Source organism: Pleurodeles waltl, chromosome 3_1 (genome assembly GCF_031143425.1).
Source record: "Pleurodeles waltl isolate 20211129_DDA chromosome 3_1, aPleWal1.hap1.20221129, whole genome shotgun sequence".
Classification (NCBI taxonomy): Eukaryota; Metazoa; Chordata; class Amphibia; order Caudata; family Salamandridae; genus Pleurodeles; species Pleurodeles waltl.
Genome location: NC_090440.1, coordinates 570,252,608 through 570,279,870, shown reverse-complemented (window position 1 = coordinate 570,279,870; position 27,263 = coordinate 570,252,608). Strand labels below are relative to the sequence as shown.

Sequence of the window (27,263 nt, the reverse complement as noted above, 5' to 3'; positions counted from 1 at the left end):
TCCGCACCACTGTTTTGCTTTGTTTGCATTGTGTTTCACAATTACTTGCTCAATTCAGTAGTTTAATAATACTTGTGTAATATTGCTCCCATCACTTAATCAATCCGACTTTATGGAGACAGTACTTACAATGCCCCTCGTTACTTTTAATATTGGTGACCTGATAACAGACTTAACTCCACTTCAAACTGTATATAGGCTTAATGGCTCATGTGGGTGTGGCTGCTTAACTTCAGAGAGGGGGGGTTGACATAGAGTTTCATACTATGTAGGAGCAATCTATCTACTATTCCCCTCCCTCCTTCGTTCTTTTAGTTATTGCGTCCTGTCCTCTGTACTCGCTCCCTCTGCGCCCGGGCCAGCGGGGCTCCTGATGTTCCTCCCATCCTGTTTTCTGGAACTTTCGCTTACATGCACATCAGGTGACCCTCTCAAGTGGTTCCTCCCATCCCCTCAGGTACCATTAGTCCCTTCGTTAGGCCGTCCCACCTTATCACTAGGTTTTCCCACTCCGGGGCGATGGGTGTCTGGCGGGCTCCCCTGGCCTCCTCGGCCTTAAGGACCTGTAGTTCAGCTCTGGAACATCTTGTGACATCGCCTCTCCATTCTGTCAATGAAGGGGGTGCATTCGATTTCCAACCCTTCGTAATCAGCCTTTTGTAAAGGGCCAGGGACAGGTCAAGGAAGCGACTCTCTACCCTGCTCCATTTGGCACTAGCTCTGAGGCCCAATAGACAAATGTCGGGGGTTGGCCGGAGTTCCGTACCGAACAGCTCCATGAGATTAGTCGTCATCGCCGTCCATCCCCTCTGGAGCATCGTGCATCCCCACATCATATGATCAAAGTCGGGTTCCCCGTCTCCACATCTGGGGCAAGTCCTGGGCTCCCCCCCGTATATGCGGTGCAGTCGTTGAGGAGTAAGGTATGTTCTGTGTAGATAGTTGTATTGTATGTATCTCAGCCTAGTGTTGCGTGAGATCACCCCAGGGTAAGCAAGTGCTCTAGTCCACTCTGACTCGGTCAGGTCCCGCCCAATTGTCTTCACCCATTTTTCTCTTAGGGGTCGCAGGGGATCCACTGCTACCTCTATCTGGGCCCTGTATATTTTTGCTATTAGGTGAGTTTCCTCTCCCTCTGTCAGCAGGAGGTGCAACACTCCGTGGGGAGCGGATTCTGCATTGACCGTGGTCCAATGTTCCTTCAGGGTATGCACCAGCCTTCCAAAGAGTAAAAACTGTCCTATTGGGACCCCCCCCTCTACTACATCAGCAAAGCTCCTCAGCACCCCCTCCTTGAATAGCTCCCCCACTGTCTCTATCCCTGCTCTCGTCCAAGGCCCCAAACCCAGTCCCCCTGGCCCCTCCGCCCTTACGTCCAGAGCGACGGCCGCCAGCGGCAGAGCGGGAGAGTATGGTGGCCCCACTCCAGTCCTCCTCTCACATTGTTTCCAGCATCGCATCGCCACATTGTACATTATGTTGCCTCTAATGGGGGCCCTCTTCCTGCCCGCCATATTTGCTGCAATCTGAGCTATGTCAATTTCACCGTTCGCGGTGGCCAGGTCCAGCCGCCCCCTACCCGCTAGCCAGCCGGCCACCCATTGTAACTGAGATGCCAGGTAATAGCCTACGAAATCTGGGGCGCCCAGGCCTCCCAACCTCGTCGGCCTACAAATGGTCGAGAGCGCAGTTCTTCTGCGGCCCTCATCCCATATTAGTTCTCTGAGCAAGGCGTTCAACTCTCGGAACCATGCCGCGGGGATCTGTAGTGGTAAGTTAGCAAAATAGTAGAGGAGGCGTGGTAGCATGACCATTTTTGAGAGCGCCACCCTGGCCATGATTGTTAGTTTTAATGATCTCCAAAACCCCACCGAGGAGCGCAATGATCTAAGCGTCCTGCCGAGGTTACCGTCCCTAAGATCGTTTAATTCGTGAAATATCTGTATGCCCAAGTATTTAAATGTCCGCGGGCCCAATTTACGTCAGCTGGGCATGCATCTGGGCGTGCACTGTCTGACATCACGGGGAATACATATGTTTTCCTCCGATTAAGTCGGAGTCCCGATAGGCCCCCGAAGTCTTCCAGTATTCCCAATGCCCACGTGAGTCCTCTTGACGCGTCCCTCATGTAAATAAGTATATCATCTGCATACAGGGAGACTATATGTTCGGACGGACCCCAGATAATTCCCTTGCCCACGCCTTCACATCGCAGCTGCGATGCCAGGGGTTCGATTGCCAGAGCAAACAGTAGCGGGGACAAGGGGCAGCCCTGCCTAGTTCCCCTGTATACTGGGTATGCACTGGAGATCATCCTTCCGGTTTTAACTCTTGCTAACGGGGATGAGTACAGCAAGTCCACCCATTTTACCCAGTTCTCCCCCAGCCCCATTTTAAGCATCACAGTCCTTAAATAGTCCCATCTGATGGAATCGAAGGCCTTCTCGAAATCCACCGCGAGTAAGGCTCCCTCTGGCGGTCTCTGATCCCTGGGCATGTGCAAGGTCGTAAACACCCTTCTCAGGTTCAGGGAGGTACTACGGCCGGGGACAAAACCATTCTGGTCAGCGTGCACTAACTTTGTCATGAGAGGGAGCAACCGGGCAGCCATTATCTTACTAAGTATTTTGAAGTCGCTGTTTAACATAGATAAAGGCCTAAAGTCCGTCACCGGAGCTTCCCTGTCTTTTGTCTTGGGGAGCGGTACCACTAAAGCCTCCCGCATTGTCTGTGGTAGTTCTCCATATTGCAGCGCCTCCGCGTACAACCCTGTCAATTGGGGGGCCAGCAGCAATTTGTATTTTTTATAGAAATCCATGGGGAGACCGTCTGTCCCTGGGGTCTTTCCGGGTGCTAACTGTTCTATAGCTTCATTTACTTCCTCTAGCGTTACTGGTCCCCCCAGGCTGTCTCTCTCATCTGCGCTCAGTGTTGGTAGTGGGATTTGCTGTAGGTATCTATTGAAAGATTCCATCTGCAATTCGCTGGGTTTCCCGTACAACTGCGAGTAATACTCTCTGAACGCATCGTTTATGGAGCCCGGTCTGAGTCTGCGAGACCCCTCCCCGTCTATTACACATGTGATGGGCTCACCCTGCTCTCCCGGGCGGACCAGCCACGCCAGTAGTCTCCCCGATCTACCCTCTTCCGCATGTAGGGATGCTAGATATTTTTGCCTGTCGTGGCACCGGAGTTGCTCTTCAATGCGGGAGTGTTCCCTACAAGCTTGGTTATATTCTTCATTCTCCTGCGCTGTCTTCCCTTGACCCAACTCCCTCTCGTGCATATCCTTCTCCAGGTCATTCAATTCTTTTTCAAGTGTACGCCTCACCCCCACCGACTGCCCCAGGCAGAAGCCCCTTGTCACTACCTTAAGCGCCTCCCATTCTAAGGCCCTAGAAGGAGTAGACCCCTTATTCGTCTCAATATATTCTGCCAAGTGGCCGCGTAGGGCCTCTCTGTACGCCTGGTCCTCAAGTGCCGAGGGAGAAAGCCTCCATGATGGTATAAGGGGTCTATCCTCCGACATCCTCATCGTTATTAACAAGGGATTATGATCAGACAAAGTGCGGGCTAAGTATTCTGAGCGTGTCATATTACTTATCAGGCCTGCTGTGCAGACTACTCTGTCAATTCTGGTATGCACTCGGTGGAGACCCGAGTAGTATGAATATTCACTAGACGTTGGGTGGTGCATTCGCCAGACGTCCGACAACCCCCACATGTCCAGCCACTCACTCAGCCTTCTGGCTGTTTTGATTGTCGCTGCCCCATGCAGAGGCGGGGTGGACCTGTCCAGATTTGTGTCTAGTACTGCATTGAAGTCCCCCCCTACTAATAGCTCCCCAGCGCTTTGGCGTGTGAGGTGTCTCGATAGGCTCGTCATAAAGGGGACCTGGTCTTGGTTGGGGGCGTATATGCAGCTTAAGACTATTGGGATACCTTGTAGCTTCCCTTCCAATATCACGAATCTTCCCTCCCGGTCTATATTGGAAGAGGTCAATATGAAGGGGACCCCCGCTCTGATCCATACTAAAGCGCCCCTTGCATAAGCTGAGTATTCTGTTGCAAACACCTGCCCCCTCCACCTGCGCCTTAACTTCTCTCCCTCTCCTGACGCCAGGTGTGTTTCCTGTAGTAATGCCACCTGTACTCCCCTTCTCTTTAAGTAAGAGAGTATTTTGTGCCTTTTAGCTGGAGTGCCCATCCCCCTAACGTTCCAGGTCAATAAATTATAGTCCGCCATTGCATGATTTCATTCTGGTGACAATACCCCCGCTTCTCCCCAGTCGCAAGGATATTTTCCCACATCATCATGTCTTTGCCGCAGTCAAATTCCGCCACCCACATTGCCATATTAACTTGTAACTGTGTATCCCAACTCCCCATCCCCAGGGCACCTCCTAACCTGTAGGCTGCCCAGTAAACTATGCAACCGTGCAACTTGTTCAACTTTTGATCAGCGGTACTCGCCATTTTGAATGGGCGAGGTTCTGTTCCGGGGGGTGGCCAAGTCCGGAGGGGCCGCCATTACGCTTGACATGCCCAGTCCCCGGCGCCTTCCGCAGGCCCTGGCTAGCCAAGTTCGTCAGCTGTTTGTGGGGTCACCTTCGGGGCTCGGGCTGAATGCTCCAGGTCTTCCGCAGAGGACACCAACGTGTCGTCCGTTTCATTCCCAGAACCTTCCTGAGGGGATGCCTCCCCACCCATGCGTGCTGCCGCTTCCAGTGCTTCCTTCCTGCCTTTCTCTTTCTGTGTTTGTGTGGGCGCCAGTCGTCTGCGGTCTCTGGTCTTCCTTCCCTTCAGGGCTCGGCGAGCATTGCCACCGGTCGGGCCCTCTCCAACGGGACCCCCCGCCTGAGGGCCACGTGACTCAAGCCATTCCCACGCCTCCTCAGGGGATTGGAGGAATGTTGTCTTCCCTTCCAGCATCACTCTCAATCTGGCTGGGTAGAGTAGCGAATACTGGATTCCCTCCTCTCTTAGGGCTCTCTTAACTGCCAGAAACGAAGACCGCTTGTTTTGCACCTCCAGGGTAAAGTCCGGGAACAGTGTCACCTCCCCATTTGCGACTTTAAATGGGCCCGTCTCCCTGGCCCTTTGCAGGAGGGAGTCCCTGTCTCTGTAGTGTAAGAGTTTAGCTATCACGGCCCGGGGGGGTCTCCCCGGGGCAAGGGGCCTCGCCGGCACCCGATGTGCTCGTTCCAGCGTGTAGAATGGGGTCAAGCGCCCCGGCGCCACTGAGGTACTGAACCATTTCTCCAGAAATTCAACAATGTTCTCCCCCTCAGCCCCCTCCGGGAGGCCCACCACGCGCACATTGTTCCTTCTGTTCCTCCCCTCCGCATCTTCAGCTCTTTTTTCGAGTCGCGCCACTCTGTCGGCCAGGGAGGTCACTTCAGCCCTCAGGTCTTTCTGCTTTGGTGCTATCTCGGCCAGTACAGTTTCTGTCTCTTTGACTCTGTCTGCCAGTTTATGGTGGTCCACTCTCAGTAAGCTCACCTCCACAGCTACTTGACTGATCTCCCGTTGCAACGTTGTTTTGGTGTCTTCGATCGCCCCGAGTATTTTATCTAAAGTATCCTGGACTTTGATCTGCATGTGGCCCTGTGGGTCCGAGTCATCGCTCCCGGACTGAGCTGCAGCGGCCATGGTTCTGTTCTTGTGGCGGCTCCTGGGGGGCATCTGATCAACAGCGGACCTCGCCCCGACAGCTGCCCCAGCTGTTTCAGTTGCTCCGCTTCGGAATGCTTCTCCCCAGGCGCTCTACGTTTAAGCGCTATCCATCTCAGCTCCAGGTCCTTTAGCCCATCATGGACTCTCAACTGTCACTCTTCATCGTGGCACTAAATTTCCTCCCGCTTGTCTCCCTTGTTGCACCAGGGACACTTCTGTGCTCAGTCCTACTCCTTTATGGATCTCCAGTACTCCACTGCGCCCGGGGGAGTCCACGGTTCAACCTTTTAGGCAATCCGCCCCTCGCCCCCGGGGGCGCGATCCGCCATCCGCCAGCTTCATCAGTCGGCCCTTTTTCCTCGCTTGCTTGATCCTATCTTCTGGGTTCCTCAGCCCCGCGTACTCATTCAACCCCCATGGGTCACGGGCCACCTCCGTCCGGGGCCACCCCGATCCGGCCCCCGGCTCGGTCAAACCAGCCACCATGCATCTAGCTCACCGGTGTCTGCAGGGGTCCACCAGGTCCCGTTATCCCTCGTTCTCTCCGCTTCTTCGGTGTGTACCAGGGCCCAAAGGCCCACCTCAAGTCAAGCAGCCCCGCAGTTTGACCCCGGGTCACGTCGCTACCTCGAAATCGTTCCACACTGCCTCTCTCTCGCTCTTGGCCTCGCTTCGTCCCCAATCCTTCCTAGGGGCCTCGTCCGTGGCCCAGAGCAGCACCACTTCACCACCCGTCAGAGTGCGACTTCCGCTGGGCCACCAGAACCCAAATGGCATCTCCACCCCAGCTCGTAGTCTCCGCCGGCAACCTCCGCTTTCTTCAGCCTCCGGGTCGCCTCAACCTGCAGCCCTGCCCGTGGCCGCGGCCCCGATCACGGGCCTGCCCCCTGTGTTCTTCTGGGGTCACCCGTATCCAGTGTCTCAATCTCCGTGCGCCTCCACAGTGCGCGATCTCACCTGGGCCCTCACCACTTCGGCCCCCAGGGCCGCCGCAGGGGCCCACACACGCTCGGCCCTCTCCTCTGGTCCACGCAAGGCCTCCGGGCCGCCTCAACCTACGGCCCCGCCCAAGGCCGCGACCTCGATCCCGTTCCTGCCCCCTCTGTTATTCCGGGGCCGCGCGCTTCCAGTGGCACAGTCTCTGTGCGCTTCAGCTGTGCGCGATCTCACCTGGGCCCCCTGGCCCCCGCCAGCACCTCCGCCGCTGCCGGAGAGCCTGCTCGGCGCCTCCCGCTGTTCAGTGCCATCCGTGCACTCACCACTTCGGCTCTCGGCACCACGCAAGGCCGCGGCCTCTGTCACGTGCTCAGGCCCGCAGACTCCGAAGTCCCCGACGGGCAGATTCGGCACCCCCGGGGTCGCCGCAGGGGCCCACACACGCTCGGCCCCCTCCTCTGGTCTCGCCCCGCAGCCTGGACCTCATCCGGCCCGGGGAAGGCACGATTTTGACTTTCTATTTGCCGGCTCCTCCGGAGCTAAGAGTTCAGGCGTGCGCCATCTCCGGGTCCTTGGCCACGCCCCCATGGGTACCACCAGTTTACTGTGATGCCCTTTGGCTTAAAGAATGCCCCTGCCACCTTCCAAAGGGTGGTGAATCAAGTCCTTGCTGGCTTGGAGTCCTTTAGTGCAGCTTATCTTGATGATTTTGCTGTCTTTAGCTCCAACTGGCAGGATCACCTGTTCCACCTGCAGAAGGTTTTGAAAGCCCTGCAAGCAGCAGGCTTCTCTATCAAGGCATCTAATGTCAGATAGGGCAGGTTACTGAGGTTTACTTGGGATACCTTGTTGGTGGAGGCCAAGTTCAGCCACTCCAACCCAAACTCCAGACTATTCTGGACTGGGTAGCTCCAAAAACTCAGACTCAAGTCAGGGCATTCCTTGGCTTGACTGGGTACTATAGGAGGTTTGTGAAGGGATAAGGATCAATAGTGACACCCCTCACAGAACTCACCTCCAAGAAAATGCACAAGAAAGTTAACTGGACCGTGGAATGTCAATAGGCCATTGACACCCTGAAACAAGCTATGTGCACAGCACCAGTTGTAAAAGCTCCAGCTTACTCTAAGCAGTTCATTGTGCAGACAGATGCCTCTGAACATGGGATAGGAGCAGTCCTGTCCCAAACAAATGATGATGGCCTTGACCAGCCTGTTGCTTTCATTAACAGGAGGTTACTCCCCAGGGAGCAGTGTTGGAGTGCCATTGAGAGGGAGGCCTTTGCTGTGGTCTGGTCCCTGAAGAAGTTGAGACCATACCTCTTTGGTACTCACTTTATAGTTCAGACTGACCACAGACTTCTCAGATGGCTGATGCAAATGAAAGGAGAAAACCCCAAACTGTTGAGGTGGTCCATATCCCTACAGGGAATGGACTTTAATAGTGGAACACAGACCTGGGACTGCCCATGCCAATGCAGATGGCCTTTCCAGGTTCTTTCACTTAGAAAATGAAGACTCTCTTGGGAAAGGTTAGTCTCATGCTCTTTCGTTTGGGGGGGGGGGGGTTGTGTAAGGAAATGCCTCCTTGGCATGGTTACCCCCTGACTTTTTGCCTTTGCTGATGCTAAGTTATGATTTGAAAGTGTGCTGGGACACTGCTAACCAGGCCCCAGCACCAGTGTTCTTTCCCTAAACTGTACCTTTGTCTCCACAATTGGCACAACCCTGGCACTCAGGTAAGTCCCTTGTAACTGGAACCTCTGGTACCAAGGGCCCTAATGCCAGGGAAGGTCTCTAAGGGCTGCAGCATGTCTTATGCCACCCTGGGGACCCCTCACTCAGCACATGCACACTGCCTCACACCTTGTGTGTGCTGGTGGGAAGAAAATGACTAAGTCGACATGGCACTCCCCTCAGAGTGCCATGCCAACCTCACACTGCCTGTGGCATAGGTATGTCACCCCTCTAGCAGAGCTTACAGCCCTAAGGCAGGGTGCACTATACCACAGGTGAGGGCATATGTGCATGAGCACTATGCCCCTACAGTGTCTAAGCAAAACCTTAGACATTGTAAGTGCAGGGTAGCCATACGAGTATAGGGTCTGGGAGTTTGTCAAACACGAACTCCACAGTTCCATAATGGCTACACTGAAAACTGGGAAGTTTGGTATCAAACTTCTCAGCACAATAAATGCACACTGATGCCAGTGTGCAATTAATTGTAACATACACCCAGAGGGCACCTTAGAGGTGCCCCCTGAACACCAACCCGACTTCCAGTGTAGTTTCTGCCAGCCTGCCACCCACCAGACATGTTGCTGGCCACATGGCGAGAGTGCCTTTGTCACTCTGTGGCCAGGAACAAAGCCTGTACTGGGTGGAGGTGCTTCTCACCTCCTCCTGCAGGAACTGTAACACCTGGTGGTGAGCTTCAAAGGCTCACTCCTTTTGTTACAGCACCACAGGGCATCCCAGCTAGTGGAGATGCCCGCCCCTCCGGCCACTGCCCCCACGCAAGGGCGGCAAGGCTGGAGGAGATAATTAGAAAAACAAGGAGGAGACACCCACCAGTCAGGACAGCCCCTAAGGTGTCCTCAGCTGAGGTTACTCCTGCTTTTAGAAATCCTCCATCTGAGAGTTGAGGATTCCCCCAATAGGATTAGGGATGTGCCCCCCCTCCCCACAGGGAGGAGGCACAAAGAGGGTGTAGCCACCCTCTAGGACAGTAGCCATTGGCTACTGCCCTCCCAGGCCTAAACACCCCCCTAAATCTAGTATTTAGTGGCACCCCAGAACCTAAGAAACTAGATTCCTGCAACCTTAACAAAGAAGAAGGACTGCTGACCTGAAGCCCTGCAGAGAAGACGGAGACGACAACTGCCTTGGCCCCAGCCCTACCGGCCTGTCTCCCAACTTCGAAGAAAACTGCAACAGCGACGCATCCAACAGGGACCAGCGACCTCTGAAGCCTCAGAGGACTGCCCTGCACCCAAGGACCAAGAAACTCCCATGAACAGCGGCTCTGTTCAAAACCAGCTACTTCTTGGCAACAAAGAAGCAACTTCCAAAGACTTCACGTTTCCCGCCGGAAGCGTGATCCTTCACCCTCTGCACCTGACGCCCCCGCCTCGACCTGCAGAAAACCAACACCTCAGGGAGGACTCCCCGGTGACTGCGAGCCCGTGAGTAACCAGGAGCGAGCCCCCTAAGCCCTCACATCGATGCCTGCAGAGAGAATCCAGAGGCTCCCCCTGACCGCGACTGCCTGTAACAAGGGACCCAACATCTGGAACCAACACTGCACCCGCAGCCCCCAGGACCTGAAGGAACCGAACTCCAGTGCAAGAGCTACCCCTAAGCGACCCTCTGCCTAGCCCAGGTGGTGGCTGCCCCAAGGAGCCCCCCTGTGCCTGCCTGCATCGTTGAAGTGACCCCCGGGTCTCTCCATTGCTTTCTATACAAAACCCGACGCCTGTTTGCACACTGCACCCGGCCGCCCCTGTGCTGCTGAGGATGTACTTTCTGTGCCTTCTTGTGTCCCCGCCGGTGCCCTACAAAACCCCCCTGGTCTGCCCCCGAGGACGCAGGTACTACCTGCTGGCAGACTGGAACCGGGGCACCCCTGTTCTCCATAGGCGCCTATGTGTTTTTGCCACCTCTTTGACACTTGCACCTGACCGTCCCTGAGCTGCTGGTGTGGTAACTTTGGGGTTGCCTTGAACCCCCAACGGTGGGCTACCTATGCCCCAACTTTGAGACTTGTGAGTGTTTTACTTACCTTCAAAACTAACCTTTACTTACCTCCACCAGGAACTGTTGATTTTTGCACTGTGTCCACTTTTGAAATAGCTTATTGCCATTTTACAAAGACTGTACATGATATTGTGTTCATTCAAAGTTCCTAAGGTATCTAAGTGAAGTACCTTGCATTTAAAGTGCTGAATGTAAATCTTGAACCTGTGGTTCTTAAAATAAATTAAGAAAATATATTTTTCAATATAAAACCTAATGGCCTGGAGTAAGTCTTTGAGTGTGTGTTCCTCATTTATTGCCTGTGTGTGTAAAACAAGTGCTTAACACCACCCTCTGATAAGCCTACTGCTCGACCACACTACCACAAAATAGAGCATTAGAATTATCTACTTTTTCCACTATATTACCTCCAAGGGGTACCCTTGGACTCTGTGCACACTATTTCCTACTTTGAAATAGTATATACAGAGCCAACTTCCTACACCATTGTACTGAGATGGTTTTCATGGGGTGGACCAGTGTACTTGTTTAATACCTTGGTAACAGTAATGCTTTTTGATGACAAGTGTGTACCCAAAAAAAAGATGTTTGAGAAAATTTGAATGACATGGCTTATCTTTTGGACCAGAAAATACCTTAAGTATATACCTTTGTTGATGTGGTGTGAAGGGACCTCTGTTGGCAGCTTTTGCAGTAGTTTTTAAGGTTTTGAAAGAGCATTTTACAACCCCGGCTCAGCTATGGTTAGAGAACTCACAAAGCTTTTGCAACAATGTTGCAGCCTATTTTAGAGAGAGGATCCTGAAAATATTTGCTAATTTTAAAGTTAACGAGGATAGCCTTCCTCTTTTTTGGGACGCTGATGCTCCCATTGTTCGGGATACCTCCACAGCCATGCCTACCTTTCCCATAATATCATGCATGCAAATAAATCTGCTCATGCACTTGATATCGGGCTCACCAGGGGGGCCCTGTCCCCCCAGAATTTCAGAACTTGTTTCAGATTTGATTGCTACTTTTTTGGAAAGGGTCTACAACTAGATAATCCTTTTGAGTGTATTCCCTCAACTCTGGAAAGAGCAGTAGTTATTCTATTCAAAAAGAAGTTGAATGGGGAGCCATATGACCTAAAAAACTTGTGCCCTGCCTGCATCGGCCAAAATCTTTAAAATGTACATTAGCCAGACATTGGCTGAATTTCCACCAACCAGGATCTTCTGGACCCTTCACAGAATGTTTTCCAAACTGGTCATAGTACTGAATCGGCCTTGGTTGCCGCTGCAGATTACATCCGTTGGCAGGTGGACCAGAGTGATACAGTCATCCTGGGTTTGATTAATCCGTCAGCAGCATTTGATAAGGTATTACTATTCCGCTTGGTGCAAAGATTGTGCCAGCAGAGATGAGGGATACCACTCTGACTCTTTTGGGTTCCTTTCTTGTCAATAGGACCCAGACCCTCAGATGTGGCGACTTCAGGACAGAAACTTTTCAACTTCCCTGTGGGGTTCCACAAGGATCTTCGCTCAGCCCCATCTTGTTTAATATTTATGTGGCCCTGCTAGCAAAAATGGTGTGGTCATCTGCTTTCCAGGTCCTGTCTTATGCAGATGGCACCCAGATTATTGTCTCAAAACCAAAAAACATGCTGGAGGCAGAGAAATTCAAACTCTGTATGATGGATATCGGTATCTGGATGAAGGAGAACAGTATGAAAATGGATGCTGAAAAAAAGAGATCCTGGTCTTTGCGGCTCAGCACTCGGTGCGGTCAGAGCTGTGGGGCTGGAGATGTGTGGCCCCTTACCTAATCCAGCTGTTCCCACTATAAAACCTAGGAGTCGTTTTTGACAATGCACTCACCTTTGATACTCAATACAACCGTAAGTTCATGTTTTTACATTATCAAAATCTCGAAAAAGATTTTTACTCTTATACCAGTGGAGATCAGAATTGCAGTAGTTATTGCTCTGATTACATCTCGCATTGACTACTGCAATGAACTATACCGAAATATTAATAAATATTCACTCAATAAACTTCAGGTCATTCAAAATGCAGCAGCCCGCCTGGTATTAAATGTACCTAAACGCCTTTCAGTTAGGGAAGGCTTGCACTCTCTGCACTGGCTGGCTGTCAGTAAGGAGGTGGCCTTTAAAGCACTCTGAGGTCAGCATTTCACTGGTACTCTACAAAGAAACAGCTGAGCTCTTCTTCTCTGTGGAAGGTGAACATTCCTAGGTTCTAGCCAGGAGGCTAGATGAGGGGTTGCACCTTTTTGGCAGCAGCGACAAAACTGTGGAACACGCTGCCAATCCACATTGCCAGCTAAGTTTCTCATATAGCCTTCTGTAAGCAACTGAAAGCCTGGCTATTGACACTTCCATAATTGCACCCTCTTTTGGCAGGTTCTTTTTCGTTGGTAGCACTTTGATGCTCATGGGCATAATGCACCCTGTACATTTAAATACAAATACAAATCTGTCCTTGGTTATGTTTTTCCACTCTTAAAGGAAAGAAGTCACCGCTTCCTTGACAGGAGTGGGAAACTGCAAAGGGGGTGTCAGATTTGCATTTTTTTATTGTTGGAGGACTTCCTCTCTTTGGACTGAGAAGATTTTGTTGCAGTGGATCTTTTTTTCGGTATCTTCTCTGGTATGGGCTTTGTGATTCTTTCTGTTGGTGCGAAGACTGTTATGGCCATCTAGGGGTTTGAACCCTATGACAGTAGTTTTGCCTGTCTTTGGGTTTATATTGTTGTTTGTAAAATCTTTCTGCTCCTCTAGACCCACAGCTTTAAGAGTTTTAGGCCTTCATTCTGAACATGGCGGGATAGCCCACCGCCGACCATGCAGATGGTTGACTGAAGACCGCCAGTGGCGGCGGCAGGAATCCCGACATATTCTTATGCATGAAGCTTCAGGGTTCGGGGGTGAGAGGTGGGGTGGTTCTAGGGGATTGGGGGGTGTTATAGCAAGTGGGGGGAGCCTGGCGTGTCACATACAGGGGACAGGAATGAGAATTCCTGTCATCCGTATGCTTTCGGCTAGGGATCATCTGGCGGGGTATCCCACCAGGCAATCCCTGGTGGAAATGGGATCATTATCCGACCGCCGTGTCGAAAGTCCCTACCGTCGACCCGTCGGTCGAATCTGGCTTGGCGGTGGGTAGTAGTGAACTGTCTGCTTTTCAGCCACTTCACTACTGTGTTCATCATATGGCGGTCTGAACTGCCATGCTATTTGCGGTAATGACTGCCACCGCTGGCGGGGCGGTCATTACTCCCATGTTTGTAATGAGGGCCTTAGTCTCTTTCTTAATCCTGAGCGTTTTTTCCTCACTGTGTTGCCTGAAGAGTGATGTACCTGAAAAGGGCACGTTCCCAATTTTGAACTGGACATCAGGTTTTAGGGAGGATAAACAAAGCCATACTGATCTTCTCAGGGAAATCCAAGGCAGAATGAAGTTGTGGAGAGTTTGCCTGAATTAAATGCGGCACTAATCAATTGATTTGAAATTAATGAGCCTTTCTTAATAATTTCCAAAAAATCTTGTTGTCTGTGAGTTGGAAAATCAGAAATAAAATATTTTATGCCATCCCAAATCTCCCTGTGATATCTACTCAGAAGAACCTGTGCACTGGCATTCTTTAAGTGGGTAGAAGCTGTGCCACAAATATTTTTCCCTATATACACATTCCTTTGCTCTCTCTGTCTGGAGGAGCTGTGGATTCTGGGGCACAAGCATATTTACATCTAACCCGTGTACTTATTATTGCATCTGGTTTAGGATCCATTGTAAGAAAGCCAGGATCCTGTTGCAGTGGCTTATATTTCTTGAGCAATTTTGGTATAGCAGATTTAACAAGTTGAGGAATTATTCTTCAGCAATGTTTAGTAGACCTGGAAGTATAGGTAGAAAGGGTTTTGGAGCAGCCCTTCATTGTAACATTTCAAGAATGACCAGTTGAGGATAGTCTATGTTAATGTTTAGTTTGGCTGCACCTCTTACCAAAGCATCTAGGGAAGTAAAGACATCATTTACTGGAGATACCCTAGATGGTGATTGATGTGGGTAAGTTGGTGCATAAAAGGAATGCGTGGAGTCAGTATATGGTGATTTTGATCTTGATCTGGAACGTGAATAAGGCATACCTTTTCTGTTAAAGAGTGTTCTAGGTGGTGTCTTCTGAAATGGTGAAGGAGGTTTCCATTTTCTAATAGGAGACATGGAAGTAGCTTTGGAAGCCTTTCTGACTGGTGAAAGAACCAAAGGCTGTAATGGAGCCTGTAAAGGGTCTCCTGGAGGTACCATCGGGTTCAGTGGGCAAATTTGTCATCTGGATCACTGGAATGGAACTGGTTGCTTGAGAAGCTGTAGAACGGGCAGTCGGAAAGCCAGACCACTCTATTGAGGAAGAAAGCCTGACCTGAGAAATCCTCAACGTTGAAATAGGTGGAATCGACGTGGTACAAGCCCTTTTTGCTGGTAATGGTTTTTGGGGTGGCGTTAGATATCTTTTTGACATAGTATGTTGTAATTTCAACATCAATCAAGTGTGTGACAGCAGCAGAGTTGGTGCCATTGTAGTCTTCAGCATTGACACTGATGGCGGTGACAATTTTGAAGTATATTTAGATGCTGTACGATGTTGATGTTGATGTTGATGCTTCTTTCGAGGGAGAGCATGTGGGTGCTGAACCTCTAGACAACAATGTTGGTAGTCTTGACATTGATGATCGGTGTTGATGTAAGTGACATTGATGATGATTCCTGGGAGGAGATGTTCTATCTGTAGATTTCCCTGTGTGGGAGTCCTTGCCAGAGTGAGTTTTTTCAGAAGAAGGATGAGATGAAGCTCTTTCTAATCTTATTCTCTTTTTTCTCTCTGCCTCTGCTCTTATGTCTTGCATCAGGCCTCTTAAACAGATGTCTTACCAGGTTCTTAAAGGAGCAGGCTTATTTTTAGGTCGAGTGTGCAAGCGCTTTTCGACCTGTTGTAAATATGCTGTGGGCTTTTACCCACGCCTATTTCATGTCCATCACTTTTACATAGTCGTGGGCTTGCCTTACAAAAATGTTTTACGCTTGTCCCGCCCGGGGGTGGTTTTATTACTGCCGTGCAGACTGACCCAGTTACATAGATTATTGCACGATTGCGGATATATTTCAGCGTGGGTTAACTATTTTTTTCTTTTGTCTCTCCCCTTCGTGCACCATGGTGGCCATGGAGCTCACAGAACGAATAGCGCAGAACACCACAAACTCCATCTGCGGTAATGAAGCACTGGTCACATTGTTCACACTGTTACCTAATCAGAGTCATTTCTTTTGGCTCGCCCCTTTACACTCCATAGCTTTCACAAAACCACTTGTAATTGATAAATGCTTTACGTAAAAAACACAGAAATCCTCAAAGCGGCTCTCCCAACACGGCAGAGAGCCGATACTATAATATTCAATGCACTCTGGAAACCCGCCCCATAATGCTTTGCAAGCATTGTTTTACAAAACGTGTTTGCCCATTACTTAGCCTGTTGTGGTCCTAGGACAATGGGACCAGCACCAAAACGATCACGACAACATGCTCTTTCTGTCGATATCATCTAGGTTAGTGAGGACCCTAAAATAATAACCCCTCCCACCATTCCTTGTCTGTTTAAACTCTCTCATGGCTGGAACTTTAGTTTTACAGCTGAGAGTAGTTAGTGTTTTAAAGGTCTTATTTGTAATATTGTTGCAGTAGGCCTGCCAGCCCTGAAAATGTGCAATGCACTACTTCCTCTAGGGGCTAAATGAACAAGTTACTTACCTTCGGTAATGCTTTTTCTGGTGAATACACTAGCTACCTGTGGATTCCTCACTTTATGAACTCTCCCAAAGTGCCAGCATTCAAAGGAAATTTTTCTTCCCAGCTCTCCACTTCGACGAGGACGTCACAATTGCACGGCTCCGCACGCGACTCTGTCTGATGTCACCATAGCAATAAGAGGTCCTCACCGGCATACTGACATCAGTTTCACCTTTTTTTACGTGCCTTTGAGGCGAACAGGTGAAAAACTACCTCACGATAGCACGTATATACATAGATATAGCTATATGGATGCAATACAAGCACAACATTTATTTATATAAAAATTATTCAAAACATATATAAAATTATAATAAAAAAGTCTTTGTATGACCAGACAGGCAACAGGGAGGCGGTGGGCCTGTGAGGAATCCACAGGTAGCTACTGTATCCACCAGAAAAAGTGTTACTGAAGGTAAGTTACTTGTTCTTCTGATGGATACAACTACCTGTGGATTCCTCACCTTATGCATAGAGTCCCAAAGCAGTACCGCACTCGGAGGTGGGTGCCTGACTAGTCACACCAAGAAATCCTGCAACACAGAACGTGCAAAATGGCCGTCCCTCCTGACTTCCAAATCCAAGCAATAGTGCTTCGCAAAAGTATGGAGGGAAGCCCAAGTTGCTGTTTTACAAATATCTACTACAGGAACACCTCTAGCCAAAGCTGAAGTGGCAGACTTAGCCCTGGTAGAATGAGCCCTAATACCCTCAGGAGGAATCTTTTTTGCTAATGAATATCAGATCTTAATGCAAAGAATGACCCACCTGGATATGGGTCTTTAATGGACAGCTCTACCTTTCATCTTGCCCACATATCCAATGAAGAGTTGGTCATCCAAACGAAAGTCCTGTGTTCTCTCAATATAGAAACTGAGAGCCCTTCTCGGGTCGAAGAGATGGAGTCTTTCTTCCTCTTTTGAAGGGTGAGGAGGAGGATAGAAGGATGAAAGAGTAATAGACTGCCCCATATGGAAAAGAGTGACAACCTTAGGAAGGAAAGCCGCCCTGGTTCCTAGCACCACTTTGTCAGCATAAAATGATGTAAAGGGAGGTTTGACACTAAGAGCCTGAAACTGACTCACATGCCTAGCAGACGTAATAGCAACAAGGAAAACTGCCTTTAAGACCAACAACCTTAAAGAACAAGAATACATAGGTTTAAACCATGAACCCATTAAAAATGTCAAAACCAGATTTAAATCCCACTGAGGCATGAGAAACTGAGTGGGAGGAAATTTATTAGCTAGGACTTTCAAGGACCTAACAACTATAGGTGATTTGAACAAGGAAGGTTGATCCGAAAGGCAAAGAAAGGCTGACAGCGCCGACAAATAGCCCTTGACAGTCGCAACTGCACAACCCTTCTGTGCTAAAGTAAAAGCAAACAACAAAACATCCGACAAATGGGCTTTCAAGGGATCAATTTATTTCTCTCCACACCAAGCCAAATATTTCGCCCGTCTGCCGGCATAAACATTCTTAGTGGAGTGTCACCTGGCCGATAAAATAACATCCACCACTTCTGCCGGGAGAGAAAAAGAACTCAGATTGATCCGTTCAATCTCCAGGCATGTAGGTGCAGGCTCTGGAGGTGGGAGTGTAAAACCTGCCCCTGCAACTGCGAGAGGAGATCTGCCCTGAGAGGGAGATGGAGAGGAGGGCACAGTGATAGTTGGAGAAGGTCCGTGTACAACACCCTTCTCAGCCAATCCGGAGCTATTAAAATGACTTGAGCCTAAACTTGGCGAATCTTCCTCAGAACCCGAGGAAACAAGGGTATGGGGGGAAATGTGGAAAGTAACTGGCCGCACCAGGATATCTGAAACCCATCTCCCAAAGATCCTTGCACCGGATACTGGAGGCTGCAAAACGACGGGCAGTGCGCGTTGTCCCAAATGGCAAATAGGTCTATCCGTGGAGGACCTCACACCCTGAAGATGTGAAGAACCAGATCTGGATGAAAACGCCATTCGTGGTTGGCCGAGAAATGCTGACTGAGACTGTCCACACGTACATTGAGAACTCCAGCCAGAAGGTTTGCTACTATGCAAATCCGATGGTCCTGTGCCCAGGACCAGAGTCGCAAAGCCTCTCTCCAGAGAAGGTATGACCCTACTCCTCCCTGCTTTTTGATGTACCACATCACGGTAGTGTTGTCCGTCAAGACTTGAACCGGCTGACCGGGAAGGGACGGGAGGAAGGCCCTGAGAGCCAGACGTATCGCCCGCAATTCTAACAGATTGATATGAAAAGTCTGTTCACTGAACACCAAATACCTTTGATCTCCAGGTCCCCCAGATGAGCACCCCACCCTAGAGTGGACGCATCCATTAGACCGTGGCCACTGGAGGTTGTAGAGCAAATGGCCTTCCTTGGGAAAGATTGCCATCCACAGCCCACCCTCGCAGATCCACATCTGCGTCTCTGGAGATCGTTATTGACTCTTTGAGAGCTCCTTTGTGTTTAAACCACTGCTTGCGGAGGCACCATTGGAGAGCCCTCATGTGCCAACGTGTATGAGTGACCAACAGAATGCAAGAAGGAAACGGACCGAGTAGACATAGGACTTGAGGACTGGAACAACCGCTCCTTTTTGAAACATTGGAATCAACGCCTGAATGTTCTGGGTCCGCTGAGGCGGAGGATAGGCCTGATTCAATGTTGTATCCAGTACTGCCCCTATGAACAGGAGGCATTGAAAGGGCTCCAGGTGAGACTTTCCGTAAAACCCAGACTGAACAACAACTGCATTGTTGTTTGGAGATGATGCAGCACAAGCTCTGGAGACTTGGCTTTGATCAGTCAGTCGTCCAGGTAAGGGAATACCGATATTCCCTTCCTTCTGAGATGTGCTGCAACCACCGCCATTACCTTCGTAAAGACTTGAGGTGTGGAAGTAAGACCAAAAGGAAGGACCGCAAACTGGTAGTGTTGCGACCCCACCACGAACCGGAGATACTTCCTGTGTGACTTGAGTTTGGGAATATGAAAGTAAGCATCCTGCAAGTCTACCGACACCATCCAATCCTCTTTGTTCAACGTCAAAAGCACCTGCGTTAGAGTCAGCATGTTGAATTTTTCCTGTTTGAGGAACCAATTCAAAATCCTCAGATCCAGGATCGGTCTCAATCTACCATCCTTCTTGGGAATCAGGAAATATCTTGAATAGCAACCCTGACCCCTTTCCTGCTCTGGAACCAACTCCACTGCGCCTTTTGATAAAAGGACCTGAACCTCCTGCTGAAGTAACAGGAGTTGATCCTCCGAACAAAACGAAGGACGAGGAGGGATGGGAGGGGGAAACTCCCAAAAGGGAAGGGCATACCCTTTCCCCACAATATTCAGTACCCAGGAGTCTGATGTGACTAACTCCCACTCGTGGAAAAAATGAAATAACTTTCCCCCTACGGGAGAAGCATGACTTAAAATGGATGGAAAACTAGGGCTGCTTTCCTTGTTGCGCTTCCCCAGAGGAAGAAGATGAGGCAGGGTGCTGCTGGGTGGCTCCTCACGTTCTAACCCTCCCCGTCCTCTATAGGACCTATAAGAAAGGTTGGCAGTCTGTTGAGTCGTGGATTGAGGCCTCCCACGAAAAGCGACTCCACAGCCAAACCCCCTAAACCTCTGAAAGGACCTGAAAGGAGGAGATGTGGAAGCCTGCAGTCCCAAAGACTGCGCTGTAGCTCTCCTATTTTAAAGTGCTCTAAGGCAGAGTCCGCTTTGGCCCCAAACAACTTTTCTCCATCGAAAGGAAGGTCTAATAAAGTTGTCTGGACATCCGATGAAAATCCAGAAGACCTCAGCCACGCATGTCTCCTAGTGGCAACTGAAGTCTCTAGTCTTAGACCTCCGATATCTTCTGTGCTCCTTCTTTGCCTTAGCTAAAAAGAGCTTAGCCTCTCTTTCCTTCAGCGCCTTCAGATTGATCCTTTGGCAGGACAAGCACTCCCCCACATTGTGGTCCGAACTGAGAGACCATAAGCAGTCGTCGTGAGGGTCGGTGACAGACATACGACCCCCGCACTCCTGACAAGGTTTAAACCCTGACTTTTTAGGAGGAGACATTGTAACAGAGTACAATAAGACACCTTCGAAACAGTAACTTCTCGAGAGCTAAGAGAAAACCGTTAGCGTCAAAGACACAGAAAAAAGGGAACTGATGTCAGTACGCCTGCGAGGACCTCTCATTGCCACGGTGACGTCAGACGGAGTCGTGTGGGCAGCCCTGAAATTGTGATGTCCTCGTCGACGTGGAGAGCTAGGAAGAAAGTTTTCCGTTGAATGCTGGCACATTGGGAGAATTCATAAGGTGAGGAATCCACAGGTAGTTGTATCCATCAGAAATAAGTTTGCACTGCATTATTTTATACCATTCTGCTTTCATATGGTTATGTCCTCTAGGGTAGACCATATTTCTTAGAAAATGCTATTTTTATTGTGGTGTCTTCTAGGGGCTGTTCTGAGCATTATAGTCAACATACCACAATATTCACTGCTCTCAGAAACTCATCCCATAATGCTTTGCAGAACATTTCTTCTTTAGTTATATGAAGGCCACTGGAATTATGTGGCAGAAAGGACCAAACTATCAGGCAAGGTTGACCACTTAATGTAGCAAAAGAAGCCCAGGTATAAATTCACAATGCCAATAACTCCAACTCAAGTAAATGTGAGACTTGTTGTAGTGCAAATGCTTGCTCTCCTCTGTTCTCTATCAGGCTCAATTTTCTCTTCATGCTCTTTACATAAAAGGGTACTTTTTCATGACAAATGATGCACATTCAAAAGCTGCTCAGCAACTTTAACTACTTTCTCCAGCATTCAGAAATAAAGTGACATCTCTGACAGACTACACTGAAGTCCTGTTTTAGAACTTGGCAGACGGGTTCTTCCATGACAACAGTGACGGATGTCACACCCACCAAAATCAAAATCCCATTATTCCCAATGGGATTTCAAATTCGGTGGACAGGACATCCGTCACTATTGTGATGGATTAACCCGTCCACCAAGTTCTAAATTAGGCCCTGAGAGTCCATGGGAAATTAAATTGAATGATGAACATTCTACAATGATAACTTCTCCAGAATTCACATATGTTTAAAAGGTGTTCTGGGGTCCAAGCAAGCAGTGGTGCATTATTCAATGTTTATGAGTATCAATGAAGATCATATGATGCAAAACAAAACAAAATACATGAAACACAAACAAACCAAACCGAGTAAGGGACACAGCCAATAGCTACGAGACCAGGAACACCACCAATCTTAATAATGCCAGTAAAACAGCAAATCTAAGTGGACCTGGAAAACAGCTAAATTTTAAGGCATCAGGAAAAAACAAGAGTAATACACTGAAAACATAACCAAATGCTAAGACACCCATTATTTTCCCTACAAACTAAAACCAGAAGCATTACCAAACCTTTCCACAGTTAGAGCACAATCTATTAAGATTATTAAAGTAACAGATCTAATCAGACTTGCAACAAAACAACCCTCACTGAAACCGGGAATACAGACAAATCAGTGGCCTTTAAAACAGCCATGTCAAATACATGTAGGATTAACCAAATCTAATTAAAACATTGAAGTCAAAACTAATGAGGCTAGCATCACAACTAATCCATCAAAACCTGAAACACATACAAATCTAATGAAGCCAGAATCTGAACTACTGTAACTAGGCACACAACCAACCTAATGAGCCCTTTAGTTCAAGCAAGCCGATTAAGAATTGGAATGTAAAGAAACATAATAAAGTAAGGTAAACAAGTAAACTTAATCCAAATGGAAGCACAGCCCAACCACATGAGAACAGAATGAGAACCTAACATGGCCAGATACAGATCAAATTAGTATGACAGGACAAGCATCATTTATTTGACTAGAAAATGTAGGTGGAGATCTGGGAGAACAAAAATAAACCTCATAAGAGTTGTTAAGGTGTTAATGAATTTAGGGGCACAATCAAACCTAACTAAGATAGGTCCTCAATATAAAGCAGGAACACAGACAAATCTACTAAGTCCATGAAAAACAACAAAAGATGTGACCAGAAAAACGGTTAACCTAGGTCAGCTAGGAAATCAACCAATAGTAGTGGCTCATCCTTAAGGAGGGAGGGGCCTCACACCCTGTACCTTTTAGCAAACATGCAGCGTGTCTGTCAAGCACAACAAAAGTCAGCCTGGCAGACACTGGTCATGTTCAGGTTAGGCAGTCAGGCACTGTACATGTGCTTTATGCACGGGCACCTGGCTGTCTGAGCTGATCCTTGCTGGGCTGGGGAGAGCCTGCCAAAGTGCTTGAAGGTCCTCCCCGTCGTGACGAGGGAAGTATCACAGATAGATTTGGGCCTGGGCACTTCAGTTTTAAGCCCTAAATTGTCCAAGGCTGACTGTCCATCAGTGATGCGCGTCACAGATTCGGGTGGGGTCAGCAGTCTCATTGGATCCCATCCTTCTCTGTGACGAGTAAAGCAGTGCTGCCTCCTCTAATTGGCTGACCCATAACAAGGTAAGCCAATGAGAGGCTGCAGTCCCAATTGTCCAAGAATAACAGGTACTTCCCTCCTGCCACTCAATATCACCACCAGCAGCCCAATAAGTTGTTTTTTAATGTTAGGAGTGTGTGTGTATGTAAAAATGTATGTAATTTGTGCGTGCTGTGAAAGAGAATGTGTGTGTGTTTGTGAAAGGTGGGTGTATGTGTACGTTTGTGAAAATATGGGTGATAGCAAGAGTGCATGTAGATGGATAAGTGTGAGTGTGTGTGTGCGTACATGGTCCACTTGCCCTTCCGGTTCAATTACCAGCCGAAGCTGACAACAAAAACCAAATGAGATCTGAAACACACATTAAATCTGCAAAGACCAAGTACACAGCTAGACGTCAGAAGCACAGCACAACCTAATGAGTTGGGAAAAGCATGTAAAGTGTATGAAAATATGGAAACAAGCATATCTAGTGTCACCAGAAATACAAGAAAATGTAGCTGACTAAAACTATATCAAGTCTAGTGCAGTCTAATGGACATATAGCAAGAGGATAACTAAATCTAATGCAACCTAGATAATAAGCTGATTTATTGTCATCGTACACAAAAACAAAGAAAAAGACAACGTCCATGCAGTCAAATCTAAAATAGTTTGAAACAAATCAAATCAAAGCTAGAAGCAAGCAGCTAAATCCAATGAAATCTACAATAAAGCTCAATCTATTTCTGCCTAAGACCCAGTAAATTTTAGCTCAGCCTGAACCACTGGCATACTGAAGGTTGCCTAACATGCAGCCAGATTGATGTCTATCTAATGTACAGCTAAACATAATGTAGCATGTCACTCAGCCACGAAATAAGGCTTCCTAGCGCAGAGAGAAATGTAATACAATATCGCCTATAACTAACTCTTGGGTGGTTTACACAATGCTAAATTTAATGCAGCATATCATACAATCAGATTTAATACAGCGTAGTACCAAACCACAAGTAAGTCAATTCAATGAACAAAACGAATCACAGGATTTTGATGAAAGGCCTTTGGTCCTTTGGAACCAAAAATACATACTAACCACATAAAATGTTCTCTGTTTCCAAAAACCCTTGTCTTTATATTCTACTTTTGTCCCAGTTTGCTTACTCAACCTAATGATCAATTCGTGAATGAGTGTGTTGTGTAAATGGATGTCAAAGTCTTTATACACTGTCAGGCCAGTACTGAAGCATGACTGAGGATCTGCAACCTTGTGTAACTGAGGGTTTATGGTAAGAGAAGAGCTTGCAGTGATCTATGTATGGAGGGCTGTCGACATATCAAGAATGCTTAGTATACATAGGCAAAAGACACTGCACCTTTAACATACTTCTTCACCTCAACCTTAATATTGTTGACTTCTCTTTTTGATTGTGTTTGCTTGGTGTTGTTTCCAAAAGATGTTACATGATGGGTTTCATGCTCAAAGTCTTAACGTGTACTTACTTTTATAAAAGCAGATTTGAGGTTGCCCTGCGCATCTACTGTGCGGAGTGACTGCACTTGGATCTTTACATAGTCGATTGATGGATTACTAGAGATGGCAACCTGGAAATTGTAAATGGATGAAAATAAAAAAATGTTAAACGCATAGGTGGCAGCAAACAAAACCACAAGTCACCTATGTTCCCCACAGCAAAAGCTTTCAACGGTGTTAGATTTGTAGCTGAGTTATAGTCAAATACAAAACGTGCTGTTTCCTGTCATGTCATGCCCAACTGTTCCAGGTCTCCGAGGGAAGCTAGCTATTGGGTATTACAACCTAACTTGAAACATGAAAGTCCCTTCATCTATCATTTACAATCGTTTTATTAGTAGATTAGTGCAGAGTAGGGTGCTTAATCCAGAAAAATGTTTTATGACTTGTTCTAATCAACAAATGGTGATTTTCAATCGCTCTCATTACTACAATTCAGTCTATCTTCAGCTCTGTTCCGTGGTATCATGAGTGGCTGCCAACTCCTAAGTGCTGTTCAGGGCGGTAGAAATAAAATGGAGAGTTGGATACAGCCCATACCCTAATCAGATTTTTGTGAATGATATTACGCATCATAAGAATCTATGCAGGAAACTTAGGGTAAACAAATATGCCTCTTCTGTTTCTGTTGTGGACAACTACAAGACAGCTTTCAAGATTATAAAATATATTTTTGACCCTACTCGGGCTGCTTCTTCAGGTTTAGTATCATAGTCACTGTGTGGTTTGTTATTCTCTGTTTTTGATGAGATTATTTAAAGAATATATCAGTCTTTGGACCATCAGGACTATTCTTCTCCATCTTCAGACATTGCTTCTTGCGCAGATATTGTCCCTTTTACTATATGATTGATTGTACCCTTTAGTGAAATCTGGATTCCCATTAATCCATGTCCTGCACACATTTTCTAACTTATTAAATACTTTGTCGATCCTGTGCTGCTATTTTTGTGTAATTCATCATTAGAACTCTTAGCTTTCTCGGACTTCTGAAAGTTGTCAATTGTGGACCCGTCACTTAAGAAAACAAGCACTGAACCCACAATTCTGAGTAGCCACTGCCCAATTTCGCTTCATCCTTACGCCACTATGATTTTTGAAAAATAAGTTAACAGGTTAAATCCCAGTTATCAGTGGTCTTTAACAACTACAACATCCTCAATGACGCTCAGTTAGGTTTACACCATTTACATGTCATGGTAGTGATTCTGTTATTTGTTGAGGACCACATTTGCAGACAGTTTGATCGAAGAGGTAGTGCAGCAATCATTTTATTAGATTTGCGTGCCATGTGTGATAGTCTTAAAAAGAAATGTTTTACAGACTTTGCTCCACAAAGAATCAATACAACGTTGTAAAATGATTGACCTCCTTCTTTCCAAATGTTGTTAAGCAGGCATTGTGAAACCTTATTGTTCTAACTTGAAGCCTTTAGTCCTAAAACCCTACTTTGTTTAGCATCTTCACTCTCATGTGATGAATAGTTTTGGTTTCGAGGTAATTTCCTGTAATGACAATACTCACATTGTGTCTGCTTTGCTGACAGACTCATTTCTCTCCTGTGAACTTCAAGGCCTATTGACTGGGCCTTGCCTCTTGGATTGAAAGCCATTTCTTGAATCACAATAGGGTTAAAACAGAGCGACTAATATTCGGAGGAGTCTCTTTGATCTGGTCCCCTTTATGGTGGCCAACAAAACTGAGCAACCTACTTCTTCCACACAACTCAGATCTCACTGATGTCACGGTCTCATGCTCTAAACAAATCAGCAGTATCAGCTCTATTTATGTTTTTTAACCAGAACATGTTGCACAAGGTTAGACCGTTGTCTAGTCACTCTCTCCACACTGTGGTGCAAACTATTTCTCTAGCTCGCATTGATTTTTACAATTGTCTCTTTTTGGGTATGCCAAAGAGGGCTATCTATTTCAGAGTTGTGCAGCTACGGTGTTAGTAAACTTATATTTTCTAGCTCCAGTTTCTTCTAGTCTGTGTAAGTTGCACTGGCTCCCTGTGCAATACCATATACACACCAAGATTGTATGTATATACCACAAAGATTGTTTTACAATACAGGCCTGTGTTTTATACCATCTAGAGTTACACATTATGGCTCTCACTATGACTTTGGCGGTTTTTTCCTAAGACCGCCGAAGCCATGGGCGCCAGAAGATCGCCAGTGTTGGCGGTCTTCCGACCACCATAATATGAGTTCTGAAGGATTTCCGCCACAATTTGGGCAGAAATCCTCCAGTAGTCGTGCTGGTGGTTGAAGGCGCAGAGGCAGTTCCACTGCCGGCCCCGTCCCACCAAAAGGACTCCGCCAGCCATAACCTGTTATATGGCCTGGCGGTGTCCTGATGGCAGGACGTGGCCAGCGGTGGGAGCGCCGGGTCCCATCCCTCAGGGAGGAGCACTTCGTCAGACGAGGTAAGTGTTCTCCGCAAGGGGAGGGGGTTGGGCGGTGTAGTGAGTGTCATGAATGGGGGAGAGTGTTTGTGTGCGCATGCGTGTGTGTCTGTGTGTAAGTGTGTGAAATCCTGAAGTTCACATTTCAACTTCAGATTCTGGCAAACTGAATTCCACTCTTAAATTAATTGGTATAATGAGGAATACATAAAGTATACCTTTTGTGGGCAAGTCTAACTTTCAACAAAGGAGCCCCACTCCAGAATGAAAGCCATATGGTAGGATCAAGGTAATATGCTCCGATCTCTCAAAATGTCCAATAGTCTCACCACTTGAGATACGGAGTGTGGACGCAAAACAGTTTACTCCCTTATGCTACAAAACACGACCGCCCGTAAGCTCACTACGCAGCACAGTCAGGGCCGGAAAAGAGAACCAAAAGAATCCCTGGCAAACATGCTCAAACCTGTCTCTCGCTCAATCTCTCTTTCCATCTCTCAATTTTCCGTCCCTCCCTTTCTTCTCTCTTCATGATCGCTATCTCTCCATCTGCCCTTTCTCTTTCTTTTCAAGCCTCCCGTGCCTGCAACAATTAAACTCGGGGAGCTGGGGAAAGTGACAGAAC

General features: G+C 47.8%; 2 protein-coding genes across 3 annotated transcripts in view; both read right to left on the bottom strand.

The window, feature by feature from the left end:
- The window catches only part of LOC138284333 (cell surface hyaluronidase-like), a 633,659-nt gene that overhangs the window by 77,696 nt on the left and 528,700 nt on the right, over positions 1 to 27,263 (bottom strand). For both annotated transcript variants that reach the window (XM_069223000.1, XM_069223001.1), the window contains one exon: positions 24,198 to 24,299. In XM_069223000.1, the coding sequence (XP_069079101.1) occupies positions 24,198 to 24,299 (102 nt within the window). The remainder of the gene's footprint in view (positions 1 to 24,197; positions 24,300 to 27,263) is intronic.
- Positions 1 to 27,263, bottom strand: part of CEMIP (cell migration inducing hyaluronidase 1) — an 899,136-nt gene that overhangs the window by 475,887 nt on the left and 395,986 nt on the right. The window lies entirely within an intron of this gene.